The 19,845-nt window shown below is 36.6% G+C and overlaps 1 protein-coding gene across 4 annotated transcripts in view; it reads left to right on the top strand.

The window, feature by feature from the left end:
* The window catches only part of SCAF8 (SR-related CTD associated factor 8), a 147,959-nt gene that overhangs the window by 419 nt on the left and 127,695 nt on the right, over positions 1-19,845 (top strand). For all 4 annotated transcript variants that reach the window (XM_039387381.1, XM_027716926.2, XM_027716927.2 and 1 more), the window contains exon 2: positions 19,001-19,084. In XM_039387381.1, coding sequence (XP_039243315.1) covers positions 19,001-19,084 — 84 coding nt within the window. The remainder of the gene's footprint in view (positions 1-19,000; positions 19,085-19,845) is intronic.

Genomic DNA, 19,845 nt, shown 5'->3' with positions numbered 1-19,845 from the left:
CCGTCCCTGGGAAGCGGGCGGGTGGAGAGGGTAATGGAGACGCCCCCCCTTCCACCCAACTCCTTCCGCCGTGAGGCTGGGGGCGGCTGGAGGGGAAGAATGGATCTGGCGGCGGACTGGGGAGAGAGGAGGGCGCGGGAGGAAGAGGAGGAGGCCTCTCTCCTGCGCCTGGCCTGCAGTGGGGCGGGTGATGCCCGGCCAACTTCACGCGGCGGCCAGAGGAGGCTGCGCGGGGCGGCGTGGGGGGCTCCAGGACCGCCAGGCAGGGGGTCCGTGCCCTTCCCCGCCTTTCCTCTCCTCTCCTGCCACCCTCTTCCTCCTCGCTGCTTACATGTGTGCCCGCACCCCGCCAGCGTGCATTTTTAACACCTCGTGGAGCTGTGTTTTAAATCTGGGGATGGGAATACAAAGGCCTCGAAGGCTTGTCTCCGTGTTTGAGCGTAGTATATTCGCAGTGGTCGAGATGGAAGCAGACATTCCCTACGTGCTGCACAGAGCTCAAATCCTGCACCGAAGTACTGTGCAGAGAGCGGGCACTCAAGAACACATGCTTACAGGCTGAGGTATTGATACGGCACCTGGCTTCTCTTTTGTGCCGAAAGTTAATGTTTATTTTATAGCAAGATGGTTCTTGTGGCAACTCTTTGTTCCTTTCATTGTCAGTTTGTAGTGTTTATATTTTGAAGTTAATGTAAAACCAAGAAAAATGAATACGTATTTTTCTTCTTACAGAGTCATCCGTGTCACAAAGTAGATTTTTACTTATATTGACCTTAGAAAGTATCATCACTGATTACAATATATACTTCTACAGACCGTTCACATACTGGAACTCCGAGTTGCTCTCTCACCCACCCCTGCAAGGATGTAGTATGATTTTAATGATTTTAAGTAATATGGTTCCATTTGAGCTGTGGTGGAACACGTTGTTTCTAGAAACTACAGTAAGATAGGTTTTAAAATAAGCAGGTACTCTCCAATAACTCAGGAGCAGTTATGCAGCCCTAACTGATGTGCAGTTCTAGGTGTTGCACTTCATGCAATTTGAATTCTTAAGTAGAAGAAAACATATTGTGGCCGCTAGAAGAAAAATAAACTCTATTTTTCCAATTTTATTATTTGATTGGCATATATGGGAAAAGGAAGAATTTGGTCACAAGAACAGAAGAACATAGGGTATTTAGACTGTTTTCCTCATATACCTACTAGTACGAGCAGAAGTCTTCACTTTCATATTGAAAAACAACTTATGACTGGCTTGCTGAGTGCTCAGGTATAAGTACTGTAAAAATAATTAAGTCTGAAACTTAAGGTGACAACTGTACTGAAGAGGAGAGCTTTACCAATATGCTTTACGTTTTCTAAATGCTTGAAAAACAGTACCCTTTGGGTTGTTGGAAAAGAAAATGCAGAATATCAGACGGACATTTTAACCAACTTATCTCTTATAATACTATTATAGTATTAATAGACAGCGTCTATAGTTTAAGCTGTATCTCTGTATTTGGATGCTGGGCTACACTGATGGGAAGTTTTTAAAGATATCATGACTAAACCCCTGATCCTGGAAGTAAATGGTACAAGACTTGCTGTGTTTAGGGAATCCCAAGTGTCATTGCTAGCCACTCTAACACTTCTTTACCCAGTGCAGAACATGACTTTAATTTAACTTTCCATCATTGTCTCTGGTCAAACTTACCTATACATATTTTGCATTTTAGAACTGAAATGATTACTAAATATTTAAAGTAGCTGAAATGTGTGAGTCAGTAGATTGCTGTACCCAAATAGTTTTGATTAACTTAGAAAATATTTGCGCTTCACTTGTAAAAATCCTTTACTTTGTTTATGTTATGTTTTAAGGTCATGTTATGCTCCAGAAATCCTGTCTGACTGCTGTTCTGGAGTTTTTTGTCTTAAAATAGATATACATTAAATTTCCTAGCAGATGGGGTAGTCTAAATCATATCAAAACTTTTACCATACTTTCTCTTATGCAGTTTGCATTTGGTTAATAATTTTATAGCAGTTTATGTAACTTACTGGTGAAAACAAGGTGATGCTTAAGAAAAAACATTCCAATACATTTAAACACTTAAGTCTGTAGGTTGGGTACTTCTGGACTTGATTTGTTTGTTTGGGTTTTTTTTTAAAGAAGGAGTTTTGTTTGTATTCTGTAATGAAGCTAAAATGAAGGCAGCTGTCCATCTAGGTAGTATAGCTTACTCCAGGCTTGTGTGTGAGCTGAGTAGTGTCTTGTTTTATAGCTATCCTATATAGCAGTCAGGATTGAAGTGATTAATGTAGACTTGTCATTAATTTGATTAGGAGGAAATATTTCACATTTATTTGAACGCTGACTACTGGAAATAATGCTGGCTATTGCGGAAAGCTGTTCAGCGTCTAGTGATGATACGTGGCATTGTCAGTGCTGTACCTAATAATACATACAAATTAACCCTAACATTTAAAGTCTTGGAAAAGGTATATTTAAAGCTGAGAAATAATCATACTCCTAAATAAAACATGCTCGGTGTTGTTTTCCTGTAATGGTTGACATTTTGCTTTTGATTAAAACTGCTTGGCAAATGAAAATTAGGGTAATATACAACTGACTTAGTATACTGTTGAGGTAATTGGCAATGTTTTATACCATACAGTTTATCATTTGCTAAACTGGCATCATGAAGGCTAACAATTGCAGAATCCTTTTCCTCCAGGTCGCAGTTCAGGCCCTGAGTTTTTTCTGAAAAGCACAAAATCAGAGTCAAGAACAGGTTCTTGACAGAAGAAAATTACTGAAATGTTTCAAATTCTTTATATTCTCTATAAAAAGTAATTGAAATGGACTAGAGGCAAATGTGTATCCTCATAGTTCCAGCACTCCGATGATAATGATTTAATTGCAGATGTATAATTAACCCTCAGTATTTGTTACATAGTCAGTTCAGTGTTACAGGTCTTGCTGTCAGCTTCAAATCTAGCCATTTTCAAGTACTGTACTTGAAGTTGGTTTTGGGTGCTACACTCTCCAGAGTTTCCTTGCAATACTTGTCTTTTTTGCAGTGGCAAGCTTTGTATTTCCAAATTATTTTTCACTTTATAATGCGAAGATTGTGTTCAGACAAGTTTGAAAAAAAGGGACCGATGGATGCTTTAATTCTGAAACACATTTAATTTTAAATTTCTTTCTATATGAATATGTAGAATAATAGTATATAGTTTTACAGGCATGTAAATAGTCATAGGACTGTAATTTATTTTAGGGAAATGGAGATCGCAACTTCATTTTTAAGTACAACACAGACTGGATATTTGAAGTTTTACTTTGTTTAGCCATATTAATTGTACCTGTAAGAATGAAATAATAGGAATCTCGAAAGAACATTTATTTAAAATTTAAAGGGCAAATTCAACTTAGATACTAATTTAAAAACTGCAGTAGTAATTCACTGATCCAGTTCAATTAAACATAGCATTTCTAATAATTGCAAGTTTATCGATATCTTTAATCACATACAGGCACACATCTCTTCATATAAGAGCTTCATTATGTCTTGCTGTCCATGATATGATACTTTTTTTTTTTGCATTCTCTTTATTAAAAACAAAGCAAAACCATCTCATGGATAAGCTATGCACACTTCGGTCAAATCACTGAAAATTACTTTCACTTTGAATTGCCGAGACTGGCACTTGCAACTTTGGTCTACAGCCATTTAGAAGGTTAGAATGGTCAAACCTACTCAGGGCAGTTTCATAGCGTACCTGGTTTTGGAATTTACATTGTTGAATCCAATGCACAGTACTTGTTAGCCTCCAATGCTACAGCTTTGAGCTGGTTTTGTATTTGTCAGGCACAGTGTATTATGACATTGGAAAGGCGATTGAGAAAAGGGCAGTCGTTCATTTGAGCATATTTTGTATAAAAAGCTTAATTCCTCATGTCTGTAGAGTTGGGTGCTGATCTTTTCATATGAAAGTGGCTGTCCTTGCGTAGTTCATCAGAAAGTGGAGTCCCCGAGCTTTTGGTGTGCATAATGGTCTTGACATCCTGTAGGATGATAAGAAGTACATAAACATTACTACTTTTGGGTTCATTTGTTATTCTGGAATTATCAGTGGTAAGGATATAGCAGACATTTGACCATTTATTAGTAATGCTGTTGTCTGCATTTCATGATATGTTGGTCACCCGTATGACATTTCTTTAGAAGATATGTTTTAAATGTCAGTGAGGAACAGTTCAGTGGACTACAATTTCAGAAATGTGAGCCTCGGAAATGACCCACATTTTAAATACTGAGCGCTGAAGTACAGGTGCATAAAAGTACAGAGGGCTAAACCAAATATTCTATTTTAGACTACTTTATTTAAATGGCATATTGCAAGTCAATGAGGTGGCTTTTTCATGAAAGAATGCCAGTTGAAACTAAAAAAAGCTAAATGGTATGCCTCATGAAAATACTAAATAGAGATTAATGCTGAATAGCTGGGGAAGGTAGAAAAAAGGGGTGTTTTTTGAAATGAGGAGCCAGGGCTTTGATTAGTGCAAGTAGATACTAGCAGTTAAGTATGAGGAATGGTGAAGAGACATGTAAGCTACCCCCTTTGATTCTGCTGCATGTTTCATGTTGGCTGAAGCACCTGAAATGTCTGCAGAGCTTTTTTTCCCCCTAGCTACTGAGACAATGAGAAAACCTCTGTTCCTCTTCTCTGCCAGTGTTTTACTACTCGTAAAAAAAGTGTGATCTTCTTTCATATCCTCTGCTGTTTGAAGGACTCGGCAACTATGATAAGTTTAAAGCTTTCTTCTTTTTTGTTTATCTGGTATCACATTTATGATCTGATATTTGTAAATTTTATTGTAGCAAATTGGGATATAAGCTTTTGGTTTACTTATACTTGTGAGTTAACTCAGTGATCCTTAGATCTGCATGTGGACATTCACACAACTGAGAAGTTGTTTCTCTTTTTCGTTCTCAACCTCTGGAGTGAATGGGAAAAATATCTTCCCTTTTATTTCACCCTATAATTGTGTAATGCTTTTCAGAAAAAAACACTGAATCTTTACATGAATTCCCTTAAGATACAACAAAATATGTTAGCTTCCTGTTTGCTGTCAGAAACATTAAGAGCAGTATCAGTGAAACGTATTTCACTCTGTTTTCCAGCAAGAGTTGAACTTTGCTGGCTCGCAACACTTTTTTTCCTTTTTTTTTAGGGGGTAGGGAGAGAAAGCCCTTTTCTCTTCAAGATACAGTAAATATTAAATTGGTGTTGACCTGATTAAATGTGTCTCCATGTATACTGAATAAATATTTACACTTTTAATATCACATTTTCAAAGACTTATCTGACCTCAGACTTTCACCAGCCACAGGATCTTGACTTAAGGCCTTGTAAAGACATGATCACACAAGGCTATGTTAAAGGCCCAAAATGTTAGGGCTTGTTTTTATTGTTTTTGGTGCATATCTTGCTCAAGAACCTCATTCCTTTAGTAAAGTAGTATAGGGCAGACATTGATTAGTTTTCTGTCTTAGATACTTTGAGTTTCTTCTTAAACTGTGGTCAGGATTAGATCCCTGTGAGTCTGGAGAGGTTGTGTAGATCTCTAGTTTCTGCTGAGTCTCTTTTGTTGTAACTGGTTAGTTATAAGCATTGACCTTACTTGCTACTCATTTAGGCAGCAGTGAACTGTTTTGTAGTTTAAAACAAATGCACTTCTGAACTCTCATAACTTCAGGTCCTTTCATTTTCAACTGCTTACTAAGATCATGCCTGGGGCTATAATCTTTGACAGTGTGCTTGAAATTATCCTAACAAGTCTTATTTGAGTTTGCCGTCATTTGAGTTATGCCCCATCCCCTGAGGTGTTGCAGGTTAGATTGGATGAGGCTCTGAGCAACCTGATCCAGTGGAACATGTCCCTGCCCATGGCAGCAGGGTTGGAACTAGATGGTCTTTAAATTCCCTTCCAACCCAAACCATTCTATGATTCTATGATCAACAGTTTGCTTTCCTATGGCAGTTGTAAAAGTGGAGTCTAGCAATCCAAATGTCTTTCTTACAGGAAAAAACCCGCAACATTCAGAACGAAAGTATTTGATAAAGCATGTTTCTTGTAATAGCCTGGTGTTTGTACTGCTAGGCTTTTGGCAACTGAGCTACCATTTGTACAAAAATGACTACTGTGGATATACAATTTATCATTACCTTTCCACTTTTTTTTTTCAAGAATTTGCCTGCATAACTTAGGTGGTTTTACTAGATACAGTTTTTGATTGCATGAGGTTGTGGGAGTTCTTTTCTCCTATCTTTGTGGTTATATGAGCAGGTAGTTGATGGGTATTTTTCTGACGCTTTGACATTCAGAAATATAATGCATGTTTTAATATAATAAACTACATATGTGGAAGGTAAGGCTTATCAGCTTTGTTACTGTGTTTGCTGTTGATCGTTTTGAGGGCTGGTAGAGTGTTCCCATTTGAAGTGAAGGCACAAAAGAAGATGTGCCCTAAAGTGGAGTGGCAGATCTGATATCCAGGAATGGTGGTTTGGGTGGATGGTGGCTGAGCAGTAAAACAGTGTAGGGTAACAGCAGCTGAGAGATTGAAGACACCTGTTTTGGTAGCCTCGAGCTTGTTTATTGTGACATTCTGTCTATAATATTAGTGTTGAAAGATTGGAGTAAATATTTTATAAAAACTTACGAGACTTGAACAAGGCGCACTGTTTTTATGCAAGGAAGTAAACAGGTGTCTTACATATTTGAATTGGAACTTATTATTGAAATAGCATGCATTTCTGGAAAAGGTATTTTAGAAGATCTATCATCTTGCATGGTTTGGTTTAGGTTTCCTTATTTTTTTTCCTCTGGTTTTGGTACTTATTAGTTATTTTCAAAAGCTAAAGTAGAATTAATTATGTGCATTCTTTGCTTTCCACTCCTGTTATTCCATAGCTTGTTTGTTCTCAAAAGTGCAGAGTACTATATATTTCACTCACTAGAAAACTGATGGTTTAAAAATTTTGGCACCATGGCATGACTTTATGGGGCTCTCAGTGCATAATTTAGAAATTAGTATGATAGATAAAAATACAATTCTAATATTTTGATATTGATGTGATTGCAGTTTTAAAAAGATAAATAATCGTACATTGAAACATTTTTGGCTTTTCCAGAAGATAAGTCCAAAGAGCTTAGAATGTATTAACCAGATTGTTGTAAGCCAGTGGAAAGGCCTGATCAGACTGAAGTCTTTCAGAATACCGAATCTCCTGTACATATTAACAAAACAAAACTGGTTCATGTGAAAAGGAATAGCTTCAGATAAGGTGTTGATCTTCATGACTTGGTTATCAGATATTCGGTAATAATTCAGTAATAACCACCTTAATTTTCAGAAGAGTGAAGTGGCGTACTTAACTGGAAAGGAAGAACATTTATATAACCAATATATGGCTTGGAAAAATCCCATCCAGTATAAACTGTGATTTATTTTTTTCAATTGTTTTTTGAAAATTTTAAATCATAAAGTTTCATTGTGAATACAGGGAGTTGTAAACCATACCCAGGGAAAAAATGTTTTTAAATCAACATGACAAAAACGGCTTTTGTCATGAGTTCTACAAACAGTTGGCAGAGAAAATGTGTGAGTCTGATTTTCAAAATGTTTAAGATCTGTTCCTGTATTTCATGTCTCAGAATTGTAGAGATGTGATTGTAGTTAGACTTCTCTAATGCTTTTAACTCTATGTTTTGCCACACTTTCCCAAACTAGTTGCAACAAGGACAAAGGGTGTTTCTTCAGTGTGGGCAGCCCCCAAGCTCACATATGGAAATCCATGGAGGCTGACATTGTGTCAGAAGCTGATCCATTTTCCTCTTGGTGATCTAGAATTAGCTATAAAATAATGATAAAATGTTAATGATGGAAATAAACCATATGGCAGGAAAGATGAGAAAATGGCGTAAAGTGAAATATCCCTGTTATATTCCTGGTTTTTGTGTCTATTACTCCTTTATCTGGATCTTTTGATCTGTCTTTCCATTCTTTGAAGCTTGGACATCAGTAAAGCGCTCACTCTTACCTAGCTATTTCATATGATCCATTTAGGTTTCTCTAAGGTTTTTCTAAGCTTTTTGTTCCCAAGTTGTAAACATCTTGAGTTACTATGAAGAGAAAAAGTGGAGTTGTATTTTATGGCTTATAAATGGCCAGGAGCAAATGGAGTATGTTCTAGAGACTATCTGAAGTAAGCATGTTTCACAGTTCTTTCAGGAGACTGGAGTTGAATCTAGGGAATTTCTTTAAATTCCAATTTTACGTTCGTAGTCTATTTGTACAAAACAGACTGTACCAACAGAACTTAGAAACTCTCTTTGAGAGTAGTAATTACAAGGGTTTAAAGAAAAATGTAAATAGGCTGTTGGCTCAAATAAATGAAAACCAAAACGGAATTCTGTTTTTTCATCTCAAATTGTTCAGTAAATTTGAAAGTCATAGTTTTGTTTTCTCAAAAGAGGTCGGAGAAGGACTGTGCAAAGGCACTGGTAGTAACACCTGACTTCTCAGTGGGCTGAAATGTGATGGGCTGGAGAGACTGCTGTATTACCTTTGCATATTATTTCACTGAGTTGCTAATACATTAGTTGGGATGAATATTTAGATCTCCTCTTTAAACATAAACATTGGTGTAAAATGCAACTGACGTGCAGGAGCTGAGCTTTTCATGTGTGTGTTCTTGGTTGCTTTTCAATTTTTTTTAATGAATCAATGAAATACAACAGTTAAAAGGAACACATGCACTTGGGTATCAAGCATATTGACTATTATTTTATATTTGTTCATTAAAACCACGTCATACCCTTTAAGTGGTTGAGAACAGTTGTATTAAGATAGTTGCTGTTGATTTGTAACCTTCTCATTCTACATTTTTTAATGTTGAATTTTGGCAACTTATATTGTCTTGGTTGGTTACTGGAAGAAAAGAACTTTTCTTTTTTTTTTTCCCTTCAAATTGAAATATGCTGAATGGAGCATCTACCATTCTTAGTCATCCTACGTGCATATATATTTTAACACTTCTGTGCAACACAAAGAGCAACAAGGTGCTGACTGGGTTTAAATAACAGCTCTCACAAGTGAGTCCTAGTCAGCATCAAGGAAAAATCCTACTCACTGAGAGATGGGAGTATGTAATTTAAATAAATTTTCCTAGAGATGAAATTTCAGGAGAGCATGTAAAATGTAACATTATAGAAATTTGTTGATAGTGTCCTTTTTTAAAGCAATAACTAACAGTACTCTTTCCTTGTTTGTTGCAGTGTGGTGATATTAATATTTGGTAAGCAATTCAGTGATTATTTCTGTATATACAGTTGCATTTGATTTATTTTAATGCTGTTGAAATACGAAAGAAATTAACCTAATTTGTTAAGCTAATATGTATTTGGCTTGACTAAGTATTTATTTCATATTTTTTGCACTGAGTTTGTAGATACTTGCTATTATATATGTCTCATTAGTGTGATGTCATTATTTGATGTCTTTTTAGTGTTGTGTCCTGATAGCATACAGAGAAAGCTTTAAAATTATTTCAGTAGAGAGATGTGTAGCTGATATTCCCAATGCTGGTCAAAATCTCATACTTAAGAGATTGGCTGAGTCCTGGAGTATCAGTATCAAGATGTTTATTCCCTTAGCTGCTGTTTCAGTGTTACAGATATTTGTTTATGTAAATATCTGTTCCTTTGGATCACATGAGACTGGAGTGTTTCGTAGCTTTCAAGCCTTCTAGTGGCAAAATTATATGAAAAATTATTTCCTAGCCTTTCTTCTCTTGTGTTTATAAGATTTGGCAGAGGTATGAAAAAGGACATATTACTTATGAAGCTGTATTTTAATAAAGTTACTATTTTGTTAGTATTTTTTATTAAGAATTTTGGTAGGGGAACAGCTGTCTGGCTCTTTTGCCTGTTGAATGAGAATGCTGAAAGATCTTGAAATTAAGTGCTGTGCTTTGTGGAAGTGTAGTGAGCCATTGCCTTCCATGGACATGTGTCATAACTTGCTTTGTAAGCAGCTGACCATCCTCAGAGGATGTAAGTTCATGTGCATGGTGCCTGCTCTTCACCTGAGAAGCTTCAGACTGTAGCTTAGCATCATGTAGTGTACTGCCTTGTACATTACAGCTATTTGCAACAGAGTTTGCTTTTTAACTTTAGGTACTTTTTGAATTACTGTTGTAATGATAAAGCTGTGGTTTGCATTACTGAATGATGAAAATTTGAAATATGCTGATTAATTCCTTGACTTTCAGTAAACCCTCTCTTGAAGACCACTTTTCTTAACAGAATTGAAAAAAAATACAGGTCAGAAATTCACTGCATTACATATAGCATCAACCTGATCTTTGCATTTTCCCCCAATCCCAGTGTATGATTTTTATAGCTTATTAAATCTTTGAGCAAGCCCGTATTTTTTTCCCCAAAGTTTGGAAATAGTACTTACTTAAAATTATATTGGGGAAAAAGAGTATTAACAATACTGTTAACTTTTGTGTACACTGGAATATTGCATTTTGTGCAGTTTCTTATCAGTATTATTACTTTTTGATGTACAAATCATTATTTTTTAAATCAGATACAGGAAAATACAGAATTGTGAATATAATTGGCTTTATTTGCTAGCCTTGTCTTTTCTTTGGTATGTTACATAAATGTACATTTATGTAGTAAATCCGTGTAGCTTGTTGCACGTGAAGCAGTTAGTTCTGAAGGAGGTATGTAAGAAATGCTTGTTTTAGGATATGGTATTAAAAACTGAGTCTTAGAGCTTCTTTTGTTTTTTTCCCCAATGTAAGAACGTACAAGATACCTCAATTGAAGGTGATGAGGAATTTGAATTTGTTTAAAACAGCTGAATATGTTAAAATAAGGAAGAATTACTGTGACTTTTATGTGAGACAATAATGTCATGTAATAATGTGCGTATGAGAGTTCTTTGAGAAAATTAGAAGCACGTGGACAGGGAAGAACCAGGTGTTTTTACTTGGATTTCCAAAAAGTAACTGAGAAGATCAATTCCCAAAAGTTGGAAAAGAAATTGAATTGCTATGGAGAGTGCATCCTTAATTGATAGATGTCTGCTAAAAGGAGTGACAGGGGAAAAGTTCATGTGCAGAAATAAATTGTTCTCTTTTTTCATGATGGAATGTTATATGGGTTTGTTCTGAGAGTCCATGCATTTCAATTTATTTGTCAATGCTGTGAAAGAGCGATAGAATGAGGCAAAGAAGTTTGTTGGCAGTATTAAGTTATTCAGGGCCTTAGTGCTGAAGGGCTGACCGTGAAGGATTGCAGAAGGGCATTGCTGTACTGACTATGAGATGACAGCCTCCAGTTTCATAAAGTTAAATGTGGTAGTGCAGGTAGGGGAGAGAGTATGAAAAGGGCAACCCTGGCTTTATGTACACAGTGATAGGCATTGAAATGATACAATTTCTTAATTGATAAAACCTTGCAATTGAAATGGAAATGTCTGTTCGAAGTTCAGTAATCATAACAGGAATTAAGAGTCTTGGAAATTATTAGGAAAGAAATAGAGACCATTTTATCTTATTCCTTGTGCGGTCTGGTTTGTCCCTCATAAGGCTGTGTTGGCAGAACTGGGTTTCTTCTTTGCACCGATTTTCATTAAACTATGCACTTTTACTGAAAGATGTTGGATATGCTAAAGATTTACATGAATTCCCTATATGGTGGGAATTCAGAGGTTTTTATGAAAAAGATCAGTTGCTGCTGTCTCGGGAATCACTGAGCTATAGGTTGCAGGTAGCTAAAATAGTATTCAAAGGATGTATCTCTAAAAGGACAACTGTATGTTACCTTTCATAAACATCATCTATCAAATGCTGTTTCTGTTAGTTTTCTCTAAACTAGTAGCATTCATCAGTAACACATTTTTCTACCATGCCCTAGCACAAAGAGAAGGAGGAGCAGTAAGGAGAGGAAAAAAAAACCAAAACCAACAAAACTCCAAAACCAACAACCAAGCAAACAAGAATTAAAAAAATGAAAAGGTGAATGTAAATTATTACGAGAAGGTAGAAAGGAACAGAAAAAAAGTGGTCCTGATAGTAACTATCCCTTTTTGGTGCTGTCCAAGTAGGAGTGACTGCTGTGTCTCAGCTCAGAGACATGACTAGACAGGGAACTTGGAACAGTTGCCAAATCTCTGTTGTCAGACTTCCTGCTGTTCCATACACTTGAAATAGCCAAGCTGACTAGGGCTGGGTGAAGTTTGAGAAGAACCAAGCAAGACTTTGGTGAGGCTTTGGATGTGGAAGGTAAATAAAAAGGGGGCTCTATATGCAATTTCAGGACATTTTGGAGGATATGGAAGAGGAATGTGGTGTATTTAATATCTGTATAGTGAGAAGGTCTTCCACCATTCCCAGGTAATGGCCATGAGTCAGGCTCAACAAGCATACCCGAACCTCTGTGTCTGAGGTCCTCCACTGAGAATTTTCCAACACTACATTTCTGTTGAGCAATAGACTTGGTTAACAGTATAAGCTCCTACACTGCGTTTTTCACTTTCCTGTCTCAGTAAGTCATGCTATGAACTGTTTTGCTGTGACACGGGGCTGAGATGGAAGAGTGAAGTACAGTTGAATGAATAGGGGACTTCACCTTTTTAGGTGTGACTTTAAGGTGGATTGAGTAGGTGTTGTACACCCTACTAAAGAGACGTGGGGAGGAATTACTGGGAGTATTGGAGATCTGATTCAAGTTTGACCTTCCGTGTCTTGCTGTTACATTTCTGTACAGTTGAGTTAGCATACAAACTTATTGCAACATTTATTTTTACAATTCAGACAGTAACAAAACAGGTTTAAAGACAGTCTGAGAATCAACTGTTAACACTGCTACTTTGATCATGTTTAAGACTTTCAATGCTATATGGTATTAAGCTGTTACATGCTTTACTTGGACATTTGGCCAGCATCTGATTCTTACTTTGCAAGATCATGGCTCTGGGAATTGCTTTGATTGAGACAGATTAGGATTTGTAGTAGCTGTATCTTTGTGGATTCATTTTGTCCCTGAAGTGCCATTCAGATTCTGGCCTTCCCTTTAAGGTTTTCCTGTGATTTATATTCAGCATTTAATCAAACATGCACACTTCTATCAAAGGTTTACTGATTGTCCCACACTTAATTATTAAAATACCAGTGTGTGTAGCACATGACTGGATGGAATCCTCATACAGGAAAGTAGTTAAACAACTTCCCCCCACACAAATTCACTGTAAATTTGATCTGTGTTTTCTTTAGCTATAAGTGGTTTGAGAAGATTAATGTTAATTTGTATTTTGTAGTTTCCCATATCATTGGCAATATGTTTGGAGTTGAGCATGTTCTGTTATCTAGAATACTTGAGATAGGCAGTAGAGAGTCTTACCCACAGACTTCTAGAATAAACTGTTCATTGACATTGAAATCAAATGTATGCTACTATTAAGTGTGCTGACTTGAAAAAAACACTGGCACTTTTTACAGTAACTTGAAAGTATTCTCTTTACTTTGGCTATGCTTTTTCTCACAGAGGAAAATAAAACTAATCCCAAAAGGTCACACGGGAATCATGCATTAATGCTCTTTCTAATTTAATTATTTAACACTTGTTTTTTGAAAACCTGAGCTAACAGTTTGAAAATGGTTTCCCTTACCAATACAGTCACGCTCCTTGTGACTTGTCACTGATTGTGTTACACTTGGCTCATTGCCCGCTGCCCTCCCCACACCCCCATTCTCTAGAAGTTTAGTCTTTGTTCCTTCCTTATCCTTGTGTGATAATGTCTCACCTTTACTTTTCAGAGTAATGTACCATAATTCAAGAATGGACAGTACAAAACAAAGCTTTGTATACTTTTTTAATGGATATTTACAGTTTGGGGTTTTTTTTTAATTAGGGTTTAACTTTTCAGTTTATTCCAAGTCACTCTGTCTTCCTGAAGCATTCTCCCAAATGTTTTATTTGTGTTGTGGTGACTGCTCAGGAGAGCTCTTGTGTCAGAATACACAGCTCTCTCTGCATTAGTGCTCTTTTCCAGGCAAATATCAGGAGACCGTTTCTCCCCCTTAGATACTAGGATAGATGGAAGGTAAATTTTGATTTTATTTAGATTAGCATATTCTTTTTTCTGGTGCGAAATCAGTTACTAAATGAATAGGAAAAATAAATTAGTCCAGTGTATAAGGTGGTTTTTAAATTAAATTTTTATATGTAATCAAAATATGTATATCATCAACTGGTGATAGCTGTGTAGTGTTTGGGGAGAAATTCATAGTGTACCTTTTAAAAAGAGCCTTCACAAACTGTACTGCTTTACACAGCAGTGCCTCAGATTTCAACAGGAAATTTCTGTACTTACTGATTTTTCACAAAAGAAATGATGCAAACTACTGCCGCTGTGCAAATCCTTCTAACAGGGAACTTAGGAAGATAACTGGAAAAAATAGGTTTACTTGGTGGTCAAATACCTTTCGATAATAATCAGACATTTAAAGAAATACTGATCAGTTTTTGTCCTTTTGAGCAAGTGTTTCATATGAGTTGATGTTTATCCAGAAAAGTAGGTAAATAGCTAGTGAATGGCAAATTTTCTTTATAATCACAGAATCCTGTGGTAACTCAGCTCTAAAGCACGGGGTTTTTTAAGTTTTCATAAGGGTTTCTATGTCTGCTCCCTTGCTTTGTTCTTGCATTGTAAATGGGACTAGCATGCTTCAAAACCTCTGAAATTTTTCCTGGTTTTTATCTGCCACTTAAAGATTACAGTGTTTCACTTTCGACCCTCTAAAATGAATTGTATTTCTGCTGTGGAAAAAATACAGCTGCCTGATGTGATAAAGCTTAAACTTCATTTGAATAAGGTCTTTCAAATGGAGAGCTGCATTTTACATGAACATACAGATAGCTGACTGTGTTTTATACAGTTAGTTAAAAGAGTGGGTGTGTTTCATTATGGTATCAGGGTACAGAGTTAGTAAGTTGGTGATAACAGTTCAGGGGTGAGTCAGTTCCCTCTGAGGCACACCAGAGCTGCCCTTCCAGGCTAAGGACAACCACACTGGACAGTCTGAAGCCACATCCACCAGCCTGTCTCTTGCTCACTCCCTACTCATCTCATGTGGTGTGCTCTTCCAGTCCCATCCTTCCCAGTTAATCTTCACAACTCAGATTGTAATGACATGTGCCATCTCCTTAGTAATCCTGTTTGCAGGCTGAAGAGTCCAAACCATCTTTGTTCTTCACTTTAAAGCTTTTCCATAATTTTGGTTATCCCCAATGATTTCATGCCAGTTTTGGAGATTAGAGGGTGAGGCCAGAAATTCCGGAAGTAGTGAGAGGCTGAGAGTGCCCTGCAGGTTAGTACAGTCACCTAAATAATGTGATTCCAGAAGTCCGTTTGCTGCATTTACTACTGAGAGTTTTCTGGCTTACTCTTGAGTTCATATGTTCAACAGAATGCCTCATGTATCAGCAGATCCCTGTCCTGAATGGCAATAGCCAGCTTCAAAGCCAGCATCCACTACTTCATGTGCACTAATTGGTGCTTAATTTGTCTGCCTTTTTATTACTGAGGAGCATCACCGATGTTCCTCTGCAGCTTTTGATAGTCTGACTTTGTCTTAACAGGATATAGGTGGCAGCACAGGCTCAACTGATCCATTTTTTACTAATTTTCACCTTGAACTCTAGTCAGAAATTCATGTTGCTTTTCCTGTCTCTTAGAGCTACAAATTGAGACTGTTTTAGATGAAAATTAATGAATCATAGCTACTAAGTCCTTCATTCTTGAGTTCTGTTCTAGTACTTCATTATTTTTTACGTTGTGAGCTTGTTGTTTACGTTCTTGTAAACACACTAGAGGAGAATTCTGCTGTGGGAAGACTCTGAGGTTTTTCCTTAGTGTGTAGATCTAAAAGAGAAGGGGAGGGTTCTTCTTCTGTAGGGCTTTATCACTTACGAATCCTTCTGTATGTGCTGGTTGTCCTGGAGAAGCACTTTAATGGATCTGCTATTCCTTCTCTATTCTGAAAAGTGCTGTTTGTTTCTCAAACTTGATTGCATTGTCTTTTACATGTACGTTACCAGCCAAAAAGAACTTCTCCCCATCCCCTTTGATACTACTGCTGATTTTCTCAAGTGTATCATTTTACTTCAGATAGTTTCCCTGACTTTACTTTTTAGCTGTGTTGCCTTTTTTCCTGGTTTGTTTAAAGGCTTCTTCTATGTGAGGGCAAGCAGTTGTCTTCTGCCAATGAGCATGAAAACCTTACAAAACTAAGATCAAGAAATAATGAGAGCAAACTGTTTTAGCTAAACATCTGTACAAAAGGGCATACAGGAAAAATGAGCTAGAATATAAGCATAGATTTTAAAAATAATATATGTATCTTTAAGTCCTTATTTTTCAAATGCCCAGTGTCTTAAAAAAATGATCTACGCTACATGAAAAATTGAAATTTTCATTACTAGAGAGGCAACCAAGTCTTGCTTCTCTAGTCAGCCTAGCAGTAGAGAAAATGGGTTTGATGCATGGGCTGTTGGTGGATGTGGAGCTGGCTGGATGTCAGCATCTGAAGAGTTGCAGTTAATGGCTCAGTGTCCAAAGTGGGATCCCAGTACATCTGTGTGAGTCAGTGGTTCTGCCTTCTCTAGCTGTGTATGTCATAGGTGAAGGAACTACTGTGCCGATCTTTTCTGGGACTGTTTTCAGATTGGCAAGGTGGCTTCTGGAATCCAGACTCATTTCGTGTTCGCTCACATATCTGTGAATTGCTTTTACTAACTAGTGTTTTGGGCTTTGAGAGTGCTGACGGAATACCCAAAGTGATTCTGCTAAGAGACAGAATGTAAGCAAAATGTTTCTGTAGTTGCACATCATTCGGCCAAACAGTAGCCAGGATGAGTGACCCACAGTCTGGCAGTCAGCTGTGAGTAACTGGAAGCTGAACAGTGAGTTATGAGTATAAAACAGAGAAGAAGCTGATTGGAGACTATTGATTTTCTGCCTCTTTTTTTCCCTTTCCCCATTGGTGATGAAGAGCACTTACATGTCTGCACTCTAGAACTATATTGCTTTTTGTTGTATAAGCAGCACATAAATAAATCAGAAAATTTTGCAACAGCAATTAGCATTAGTGAAAAGTAGTAACAGTTGTTTTAAAAGTAGATGTCTAGCTGTGAACTGGTTATAATTTCACAGTTTTAATGGAAATCCTTTCAATCTGAGAAGACAGACACATACTTGGACGAACCAATTTTTTTTACAGTTTGTCTTTTGACAGCTCTAGGAGGTTTTAGTTAAAACTGGTTTTGACAGGAAAGGATGGGAAAAAAAGCATCTCGTGTTTGCAGAGAGAAGAAATCCTTGTCTCTTGGAAATTCAAATATGATGGAAGAATATCTACTTCTTATCTTCAGAGTGATAAATTATTATAGGCAACTGGGGGAGTGTGACCTATATTTAAGATTGTCTAATCCTTTCCTCTGATTGATCCTGTTTACTGTTACATTTTACTTTATTCAATGTAAAAGATTCTGAACTACATTTTCTGATCTAGCAGTTTGCCACAAATTGAGCAAATACTAGGAGGTTAAAGATATTGTTACTATCCGTGTGGATATTAATCTGGTTCAATATATTGCATTTTCAGGCTGTGTAGTAGGAGAGGAGAGGGAACTTTTGGCTTTGTTTCTGTTTCAATGACCGTTTTACGGAAGAACTCTAATTCTTCCTGATTTTAGTAAGAAAATAAAAAATTTCTTTATGGATGATCATTCCTATTATCAGGACTCTATTTTTGAACTTCTAAACGTTCCAACGAACTTCTGAACATGCTTCTAAATGTGTGTTGTAAACAAAAATACAATATAAGTCAAGAATATCCTTAAGTCTGTTTTGGTGTTTTGTATCTGGTCTTTTTATGTATGAAAGTAGCAAATACTAGCCAGTCCTTTCTCTGCTAACACCTCTAGGGCTGAAGGAGAAAAGAGGGGCATTTTGTTCAAAATTATATATTGTGAATAATCAGAGGTTTTCAAAGCAAGTAAATAGCCTTGGATGAGGGAGTCCGGATTCAGTGTGCAGGAACGAGTTGTTTCCAATTACCACCTATTAGTCATAGCTATGAATTTAGTTCATGTAAAGTTTCACTGTGTAGCAAATTTCTGATGAATACCTGTCATTCTGGATTGCTTCTGCTAGGAGATGTATGTACTAGTAAAAACAAAGTTAGTAGTCCAGGGCGAACAGTGTTTCAGAACTCCACTACCTGTGCGCTGTGGTCATTTTGGTGGTTAGATATTAATGAAGTCACGAAGCTGTGTTTAAAATTGAGAACCCACCTTGATTTTTGCTTAAGCGTTTGTAATATTTCTGATACATTACTTTTCTGAGTTAATGCAGGGAATGAAGTCTATACTTTTTTCACTTTGTTTGAAGTGGCAAAATTGCTACATTCTCATTCTTACTGAGCTTGATTTTTTTTTTTCCTAACGGAAAATAAAAAGATTTGATTCAGCAGGTATATGATGATGAATATACTAAGTTAAATTTCTGTTATGCTTCCATAAAGGTACTCAAGTATATTAATGTCTTCTCCCTAGAAAGCCACCCTGTTTGTGTGTTGTAACTTCACCCTGCAACGCCTGCAGTATTTAGTGCTAGTAAAGCTAGGTATATATAGGAACCATTGCAAAGAAAAACCTCCTCTCTTTTAGGCTTTTTGGATCTTATATTTTATTGTATTGAGCTTTTTTATTCTTTCTTAAATGGAAATGTCCTTTCTTGTGTAATAAATAAAATCCAATTAAATTTAAAAATGATATTTTCTTGTGGAAAAATAATGCATAATTATACTGCTTGCAACTTCAGAATGTATTTATGGTAACTCTTTTTCTTTTTTTTGTTGGCAGTTGTACTCGCTAAATGATTATAAGCCACCCATTTCTAAAGCTAAAATGACACAGATCACCAAGGCAGCAATCAAGGCTATAAAGGTAAGAAATCTTTTGACCTCTTTTATGTTTCTCATATATGTCCAAATAATTTCTTTTGAATAGTGTAAAGAATTTCCTTCTAAACTTTCCCTCCACCCTTGTTGTGTGTACAATTTCCAAGTTATGATCAAATGTGATAGCGAGGGGATTTTCAGGAGTGCAACAGAAGGCTTAATTTGTGGTGTGACTTTCATTTACTGGTTGTCATATGTGAGAAAGAATTATACCAACTTGACTCTTTATCAGATCTGAAAGACAGGGCTTTTTCCTCAGTTTAAAAAGGAAACACTGACATGCCTGGGAACAGATGAATAAATAGAAAACTACAATTCACCCTTGCCTCTCCTCTCCCCGCCCCCCTGTAATATATGCATGCCTTTGGATCAATACAGCTGTTCATTTTTTCTAAATTCCTAGCATAACCTTTTCATGGATATTGTTCATAGATTTCAGTCTTCTTGTTGCTTGGGTACAAATAGTTTTTAAATTTTAACATTAGTACACTTATTAAAGATTATTCCTACCACAAAAGGTAATTGCCAAGCAGCAATGGAGCAGGAGAAAATGTCACTGAAAAATGATAAAGAAACATGCCACTAGTGTTAAGTGTTAAAACAAATGGAAACTCAGTGAAAGCTGGAGAAGTGAAATAGAGGTTAATATAAAAGAAAAAAGACTGAACTTTTGCTCTTCCTATCTGCGTTTCTTTGCTGAGAATGGAGATAAATTTTCAGATAATGAAATCCATATTGGTGTTTTGT

This window comes from Pipra filicauda, unplaced genomic scaffold (assembly GCF_003945595.2).
Source record: "Pipra filicauda isolate LSUMZ 115617 unplaced genomic scaffold, ASM394559v2 scaffold55_size4083901_pilon, whole genome shotgun sequence".
NCBI lineage: Eukaryota > Metazoa > Chordata > Aves > Passeriformes > Pipridae > Pipra > Pipra filicauda.
The sequence above is the reverse complement of the archived record's forward strand: the minus strand, read 5'-3'. Positions and strand labels throughout refer to the sequence as shown.